Below are 9,334 nucleotides of genomic sequence, written 5' to 3'. Positions count from 1 at the left end.
CGGTTCGGCCGGTGGTGGCTGGCGGCTCAGGGGGGTGCAGGTTGAAGATGAACTGCAGGCCCTCCCTAAACTACATGTCAAGTGCCTCTTTACTACCATTGCGTTCAGTTTCAACAGTAGCATTCAGATTCCACAGTAAATTTCAGTTTCGACAGTTAAGTTCAGAGTCAACAGTTTTTACCTCATCTATTGTAGTCAGGTGGTTTTTTGTGATGTTAATTTTACATCCATTTTACATCATCTATTGGAGATGCTATTAGAATCCCACTTGAGATTGACGATGCCTGTCTTGTGCTGCTTCAGCCTTGACGTCTTACGGCTCACCGGAGCTGCTCCAACGACAGAACGATCCATCACAACAGAGCAGTGCCCTGGACGCCGTCTACAGATTCCTCAGATCTTCCTCCACACCTCCGATAGCCACCTCTGCCTCAACTGCTTCGGCGACCAACCCAATGATGCTGAGGTCGACACGGCTACGGCAAAGAGGTTGTACACTTGTTGCATCACTTATTACTATACATTCATGTCGATCCATTAGGGCTATTTTGGTCCAATGGAAAAACATCGATCCACTGGTTGTTACCATCACTCTAAATTTCTGCATGCTCTCCTTACATAATCTCACCATATTTTTTTCGTATGCATGTCAGATGTTGTACACAGTCATGCTGAACATGTAGAGAAAAAGAGAAGAGTTTTGCGCGGCAATACAATGTCATGCAGACATCGCTCCATGGTGGGTTCAATAGGAAACCCTCTCCACCCCTCTCCAGATTGTAATCCAGAGGAAGATATCTGTTCTGAGGCAGATTCGGACGCCGCTGACCACTCCTATTTATCCCCCAAGGTGTTTGCTCTACCTTGGCATGATGATGTTAGTCATATCATGCATATGTTGCCTTGCAGTGCCTGCTTTTGACATCATATATGTCATCTGCTTAGTTTAGACATGTTTTGTAATGCCACCTGTTTAGTTTCTATATCATATATGGGAATTATGCAGTCTCATGTCTTTTAGCCAGCCATAATATACGTGAAATGTGTAATGCCATCCTGTTTAACCAGGCATCATATATTTGAATGATATCTTGCCCATCCTTTTCTTCATTACATTTCCATTTGTCGACAATGTTTGTACATGAAACTACTCTTCCTGTGAATCAGCCATTTGCGTGGGAGATGGAAAAATCTGGAGTGAAAACAAGGCCTTCAGAGCAGACAGTGCTACCTGTCGAAGCAGATCTCTTGTTGCGTCCCGATAGCTCCTCAGAGATGGATTCAGAGACAGATGACCAGTCCTATTCCCCCACTGAGGTGTATGCTCTAACTTGGCACGGTTATACTGCTCATATCATGCATACGGTGTCTTGCATTGCATAGTTTAGATATCATATACACAATATTCAACACCATGTTCTTAGTTCAGACATCATATCGAATGCCCTCTGTTTAGCATATAAATCACACATGTGAATTAAATGATGCGATCCTGATTAATTAGATAACATGTACGTGAATTATGTCATGTGATCATGTTTAGTTATTCATCATATCTTTGAATTATGTTATGCTATGCTATCCAGTTTAGATAGACATCATATATGTGAAATTATGTCATGCTATCCGTTTTAGTTAAACAACTAGCACAAATGCCCGTGCGTTGCGACGGAAGCAAATTTTGAATTATAAAATGCGGCTCATTTTACAAATCTGCTCGGCGCGCCACATCTTATATCCAACTCCAACAAATTTTGTATGAATAGTTCACTGCATATTTTGTCCTATTCCTCTTTCCTCGAGTAGAGGGTATTACTCGCATTTGTAGTGATATAGTATAAAAATAATGTTATTGCCATCATGTCCACCAGAGTTTAAGTAAAAGAACAAAAAGAAAAATAGCTAGAATGAAGAATGGAGGGAAAAACTTGTGGAACTCACAAATTTTTGTTAATTCCCTCACTTCAGAACTGTTCAATTAAGTTTTAAAAAAGGTGTTGTTCTATTAACACGCTCGATTTTCTGTTTGGAATAAGATTAGTAACAGAAATTTAAATAAAATAACACAGCACAATGATTAATTTTCCGCAATCCCGTTAAAGTAGGAATCATTTTTTTTGCGCAATGAGCCATGAAATCAACTCTGCCACAATCCCGCTTTAGTTTGGAGTTTTTTTTTTGCGGCCGTTCAATCTAGTTTTCCACATTCCTGCTTTCAATTATACCATGAAATATCCCACAATCCCAGGATGCAGCGTGCAATCAGGCCATGAAATCAACTGTCCCACACAATCCCGCTTTAATCACAGTCCTGAAATTGATCACTCAATTCCTTCCGTTTATCATAATATACTCGAGCATCATGAAGCGTGCATGTGCATCTTAGAAGCTTATCTGCTCTCACGTTAACCTTTCTTAGGCAACTTGCTGATCATACAGGAGAAATTCTGGTATATAAAGGGCTACGAATTGATCTAAACGAACGATGTGTGGCTAATCTGGCATAAAATATGGATGCTCACCTGAGTTCGGTCACTCCGCGCTATCTATTTTCCACGCGGCTTGCGGCCCAGCAAAGGCCTAGCACTCTATTTGGGTAGGCCAAGCGGTGCAATTTTTCAAGCCTAGCGATGCAGCTCACGGCAGGAATATTTCATTAGTACAAATGGCCCGCTGTAAACATCATCATACGCTAGTTCAATTGGTTGCACCCGTGGGCACTGAGCTCAGACGGACGGACGAACAACTATTAGTACCACCTCATTTATATTACGATTTTGTCTATATGAATCGTAAAAGCGTATTACGATTGGGCGAAAGCGTATTGTGACGGTGAACCCACGGAGTCAATCCGTGCTTTATTATTAGGGAATATTATATTATATTATATTATATTATATCATATTATATTATTAGGGAAAGATTAGGGAAATATTTTTTGCAAAATACTATGCATATATAGTACGTACAAATGCGTGTGCGTTGCAATGTGTGAATTTTCTTGAACATGCTCCACATAGCATTACACAACACTTTTTATATCCTAATGGCATTTGTCAGGACCTAATTCCCGTGCGTTGCAACATGCAAAAATATCGTAAAAGCGGCCGTGGGATGGCACGTGCCATTTCTTACAAACAATTCTGATAAACATCAGTAATAACTTTATACTGTTATAGCTTTTCGAAGTATGAAGTGTGGACGTAAAGAAGAGCCACGCTAACATGTTTTAAAATAATTAAAATATTTGGAAATTTTAATCTTTTTATTATAATTGAAACATGTTTTGGAAATGAACTTTTCTTAACACATGTTTTTAAAGAGAATTTTTCAATTTTTTGATCAATTTTAATGGTTTTTTTTAAAGTTAGAACATTTTTTTAGGAATTTTGAGCATTTTTAAAAAGTGTTAATATATTTAAAAGCATTAACTTCTGAAGCAAGAAGATTTGAAACATTCCTATCTTAAATAAAAACACACGCTCCGTGTCTGCAATTACAAAAAAGATTGTTGGTGTCCATACCATGTAGTATAAAGTTGAGAAAGTCGTAGGGTTAATAGTGGTGCTTGAGCTTAGCACTATCATCAGGTGGAAGAGCAATGGCGTAATTGTTTATAGCAGGATATACAAACGATGGAATTGTTGTATACTATTCGAGAATTTAATAACTAATCCACAAGTTTTTCTTAGAATTTTCAAAAGACATGCAAAGTAATCATTTTGGATTAGAGTGTAGTGGTGTATTGAAGTGTGATTGTTTATATACAATTTTTCTCTTATATTCGAAATCAAACATGGTTTACTATGTTAGTTATTTTTTAGAAAATGTTGATTATTTGATTTGCAAGATTATATTTCGTTTCTTTTCTTTTGCACTACATTTTTTCCAGTATTTCACTCATTTTAAATTATTGTATTTGATAATGTATTTATAAGATGTGGTAGGCATGGAATGGCAGTAACAACAAACAATAGCACTTCCAAGTAATTAGAAGGACATTTTTGCAATGGAAGCGAGCACGCATAGTTCCAGTGGCTTCTCGTCGGTTCACCCATTAAAAAAAGACATCAAAAATCCCCATCGAGCAGCTTCTGTGGACCTTATCCACATCGCCATTCCTTTCTGGCAGCACCGCTTCTCCTTTGTCTTCTCTCTATCCATCCAGCGGCTCTGCTCTCCTTCCTCTCTCTCTCTCCGTGCTGCAGTCACACACACGCCCACGGCCCGGCATTCACCTCTCTCTTCTTCCTCCACAATGAACCAAGCACCACTCTCTGCTGGACCGTGGCGGCAGAATCGAGCACGGGTGCGCGCGGTTAGCTTCTCCCTCACCGCCCCTGATCCCCTCTTCCTTTGGCGTTCATTCCGTTGACCCCATCTCTCTTGTTCAATTTCCCAGGCCGTCTTGCCAATGACCGGTGGCTGCTTCGCGTTCGTCGACAGATTGCGATGCTGCTGCTGCTCGTATGGGCTCCCGGTGACCGGGCCAGCACGCGTTGGGGCTGGCTGGGCTCCTAGCAGCCGGCCTCCCCGCCTCCTCCAACATCGCCTGGAGAGGAGCTCCTCTGTGCTTCCGAGCCGCCTCCTCGAGCAGGGCAGCCAGAGGTGCCGCCCCTCTCTTTCTCTCTATAATCTCCCCTTCTCCTTCTTCGTCTCTGTCTAATCTCTGTTTTCTCCAGGGAAGGGAGTCGCCACATGGAACACAACTGGAACGCCCCGCCTTAGAGCTCACTGCCTCCGGCAACCTCTCTGTCGGCCTCGTGCTCCTCTGTCTTGAGCACCCCCTCCTGGCCGCCGTCCATCTCTTGGTGGTGCCTGTTAGGCAGGCGTTGATGCTTATCCTCGGTTCTCTCTCTGTCAGATGTCTCCTTTAGGCCGAGGAGGATGAGTGGGGCTCTCGCAACTGGGCAGCTGCGGCCGCGTTAACTGAGGGCGAGCACGCGTGTCCTACGCATATGGCCCCTCCTCCGCGCCTCCGCTCCTGCTCCTCCTCTCGCCCGGGCAGCGTCCCACCCACGCCCTTCATGTGCTCGCCGCCGTTGTTCTGCACCCGATCGGATCGGGAGCGCCGTAGCTCGATACAGCCCAAAAAGATCTTGAACCGTTTTTTCTTTAACTCACCGAGGACTGCGGGTTGAATAGCCGAAATAGTAGAGGGTTTTCTGCAAACATTCTGACGTATGACCAGAAGCACTCCGTGCTTTATTAGTAGGGAAAAGATATACATGTCAACTATTTCATGCCCTCTTTTTTCCACACTATCTATTGCATCTGTCTCTCATACAATGTCTGTACATTCAACTATGTTTCCTGTTTATCAGCCATTTGAAATGGAGCGGGTGATGCCAGTATCTAGCGGACTAAAAATACGGTCTTCAAATAAAACAGTGCTACCTATTGGTGGAGATAGCACCCTGGTTGTACATGCACAAGAACCAGCGCTACCACACATAACCCAAACTCTCGCAGATTGTACCCCTACTACGATGGACAGAGAACCAGCTTCACCCAATCTAACCCCAACCCCAGCCGATAATAACCTAGTTCCTGTTGACACAGCACCATCTCCACCATAGAGCTCCCAAACAAGAGCAGTTAGTAAGGCAGCTCCAGTGCCCAAAGGGCCAGTACTATCACGGCGAACCCCAACTCCACCAGTTAGTACGCCTATTCCTGTGAGGAAGCACAACCAGCTAGTCGTAGTTTAGCATCTATCGCATTTGATGTTGTTAAATCGTATGTGCGTATCTTCCCATCTTGGAAATATTATACTGAAGATGAAGAAAAATGCCAGTTGCAGGTGTTTGTCCAGGAGTTATGTGTAAGTAATTTTTTTCATGGCAATTACTTTGCTTCGTCCCATACATCCTACCTGCATGATGGTTATAATACAGCAAATTTTCCCATTTTTCTCTATAGAGAAGGACCAATTTGGAAACTCAGGATGAGGTAACCTGTGCTAATACCTCTGCTATCTTCAAGAATGCTTGGTGGCAGTATCGGAATTACCTGAAAAAAACGTACTTCACCGGCAAAGAAACTCATCAAATTCCCTTACGTTCTCCTGTGACACATTTACTGGACAATGACTGGGAATGCCTTGTGCTGTACTGGTCCCGAACCAAGAATGTGGTAAGGTCTATGAGCTCATTTTCTATTTTTAAGTATTATATTCTTGCGTCTTACTGTACTCTGTTCATGTAGAACAAGTGCCTAAATCTGAAGAACAACTGTCCTAATTTAAGATTCCATTGCTACCATAGGACATAGATATATGTTTGTTTGATGCTTTTATTATGTACTAGTACTTGGCAATAGAAGACTTGGTAGTTTAATCCTGTCCACCTTACTAATGAACTGGTTCATCGAAATGAGTTTCATATACTAGTACATGCTAAACTTGTTATGTGTCTGCTTGTTTCTTCTTTTAGAATGCTGACAAAATATTGGGGAAGAGTGCCTTATTAAGCAACAATAAAGGAAGTAATGCAGATAACGTTCAGGATAGTGACACATCCTGTCTTGGTTTAGTGTTGGAGTTACTGGCCACTACCGCTTGCACAAGCTATTCAAACTCACTGTCTGAATCAGTTCGGTTTCTTCAGTCTCAACTACAAGCTGAAAGACATCGATCAGCTGTGCTGCGACAAGAAGCGGAAGGACTGCGGAAGTCCCTGGAGCATTCAGATGCATACTTTCTGGTGCAACAGCAAGCGTTGAAGGATTTTAGCGCCAAACAGGACAAAGCTAATCAGCTTTTTAAGCTTATTGCCAGCATGGTGGATACCCAGGATAACGTTTCTTGAGCTCTTCTGAAGTTGTTTCAGTTATGCTCTTGTTTTGCTATCGCGTTTATTTGCACAGGTGGCCAATTTTGACGGCCAGTGTATATGATATGCTGCTTTGTTCCCTATATTTGCACTGGTGGTGAACTTTGGTGCCCAGTGGATGTAATATGTGTAATAGTCGTGATAGCCTAGCGTTAGTTGCTTGCTTATTTATTTCCTTGTTGTCTTATTTATTTGTTTGCTTGTAGTCATTGCAGTTCTTTTTCCGCGGTTAACTAGTGTCTGCAATAACCTATTTTTTAAAACTACGCCACAATAACCATGGGCTAATATTTATTGTAGTGACACTGGGCCTCCTACAGGCCGTAGAAACAGTGGGCCTTCTACGGGCCGTAGAAAGAGTAGGCCTTCTAAGGGCCATAGAAACAACGTGCCTTCTACGGGCCGTATCATTAATGGGCCTTATACGGGCCGTATGATCGATTGGCCAAACATGGGCCAATAACAGGCTGCATTATGGCCGTAAACAGGCTAGAGTTGGAATCGTCCGTTCATGGGCCGACCATAACGGGCCATCATTAATAGGCCATATTTGATGACGCTATGAAAACGTCCCAATGAATTAAAGGACCACAAACGAGCCGACTATAACCGCGGGCTGAATTTGGCCCACAAGTAGAAAATGACAATAACGGGCTGTAAGTAAACGAATGCTGGAAATGAGCCCAAGAATAAATGGGCTCTGAGAAGGCCGAAAGATAACATGGGTTGGAAACGGCCCAACGGAAGAACGGGCCGTTAATGGGTATAAAGTGATACACAATTCATTACGGGCCAGTTTCACCACGGGTCGTTAATGGGTGTAAAGTGATAAACTGTTCATTACGGGCCAGTTTCACCACGGGTCGTTAGTAGGCCAAGAGTTACATAGGGCCTCATATGGGCCGAAAGACGTCATGGGACATACATGGGCCAGAAGTGAAAACAGGCCGGAATCATATTGGATGGCCCAGATGACGCTATAGGGCCTAATTCGGATAGGGCGTAACGGGCCTTGGGTTAGCGGGTTGTAAATGGGCTATACGCGAACAGGCCGTTAACAGGCTTTCCATGGGCCAGCTCGACACCTTTTGACCAAGTCAAACGGGCTGGCCTTTTCACAGGAATGGGCCTCTGTTGGGACGTGCCACGTGTCGACGTATCATAGGCGCCTATCTGACCCACTGACGAGCTGACATGTGTTTCGTCCGGCCAATAAGAATTTTACATGTGGAAATTTCCCATTGGTCGGGGCTGTTAACGGGTTATCGGATCCAAAACCCGACCCGATAGCTTAACGGCGTTCCGTTACGGTGGATGCCACGTGTTGGTCTCCCTTGACGAAAGCACTTCTGTGACGCGTGATTTATTGTCATGGAAGTGGACACTTCCGTGATGATAATTTTGGTAATGTCATGGAACACTTCTACGACAGCACAGATATGACTATCTTGATTCTGTCATAAATTTGTCATGGATGTACATGCATGACAAAAAAAGCAACCTACTGTGACACACATGTATCATCATGGAAGTGTATTTTTTGTAGTGTATATATACTCCATTCGTTCCTAAATATTTGTCTTTTTCAGATTTCAAATGGACTACCACATACGGATGTGTATGTAGACATATTTTAGAGTGTAGATTCACTCATTTTGCTCCGTATGTCTTTTCAGGAAGGGGTCAGATTTGTCCTTGTTTTATTTATGAGGTATCCAGATGGCACTGCACCGCCAAGAAAAGAGGGTAACATCAAAATTATGGACTACTTTTTTGAGTATGTTGGTAAGGTCCGGTCATAGTCACTTGTTGAAATCTCTAAAAAGACAAATACTCCCTCCGTCCAGAAATACTTGTCATCAAAATGGATAAAAGGAAATGTATCTAAACGTATTTTAGTTTTAGATACATCTCTTTTTATCTATTTTGATGACTAGTATTTTCGGACGGAGGGAGTAGAAAAAGAGTTGGTGGTGATGGTGTGTGTGCCATCCTGCAATATAGGCCGTCAGATTTATATCTAATGGATAGGAAAGAAACTATGGCAATTTTGCAAAAATATACCCACACGTCTCTCTACGTTCACAAATAAGGCCTTCCCTCATTCAACCTTTTCTCTCACAAGATAAACTACTCATACAAATGCATCTTGATGTTCCGTGCAACGTATGGGCAGCTAGCTAATTTCTTTTAAAATAGTTGCTGCGATAATTGGGTTGAAGTGATATATTTTATGTCTGCCCCGAATGATTTCAGATTCACTAGTAGTAACAAAGAAAAGGTTGCCTTGTTAATTAACAGAAAACAGGGTGAAAACTATCACATGAGGCCGGTAAAAACAAGGCACACTGGGTTCAACGTCATCGTCACTACAGCTGTGCGCACAGAAGTCTACATATCGAGGGGGCTACCGAGCAAGGCACCAAGATACAATGTTTGAGAGAGAAACCAATTGACAGATTATGATCAGATCGAGTTGTCACCCTTCTGTTGTCATTGTT

The 9,334-nt window shown here is 42.7% G+C and overlaps 1 protein-coding gene across 2 annotated transcripts; it reads left to right on the top strand.

The window, feature by feature from the left end:
• The first annotated feature begins 4,099 nt into the window (after positions 1 to 4,099).
• LOC123188734 (uncharacterized) lies at positions 4,100 to 5,289 on the top strand. 2 transcript variants are annotated; one of them, XM_044600977.1, is made up of 3 exons: positions 4,100 to 4,309; positions 4,403 to 4,608; positions 4,683 to 5,289. In XM_044600977.1, the coding sequence occupies exons 1-3, from the start codon at positions 4,259 to 4,261 to the stop codon at positions 4,726 to 4,728; spliced, it is 303 nt and encodes a 100-aa protein (XP_044456912.1). In that variant the 5' UTR covers positions 4,100 to 4,258; the 3' UTR covers positions 4,729 to 5,289. The 2 variants fall into 2 exon arrangements, with proteins under 2 accessions (XP_044456912.1, XP_044456904.1); XM_044600969.1 differs by having other exon boundaries at positions 4,126 to 4,318.
• The last annotated feature ends 4,045 nt before the right edge of the window (positions 5,290 to 9,334 follow it).

The sequence above is a fragment of the Triticum aestivum genome, chromosome 1A (assembly GCF_018294505.1).
Source record: "Triticum aestivum cultivar Chinese Spring chromosome 1A, IWGSC CS RefSeq v2.1, whole genome shotgun sequence".
NCBI classification, from domain to species: Eukaryota; Viridiplantae; Streptophyta; class Magnoliopsida; order Poales; family Poaceae; genus Triticum; species Triticum aestivum.
The sequence above is the reverse complement of the archived record's forward strand: the minus strand, read 5'-3'. Positions and strand labels throughout refer to the sequence as shown.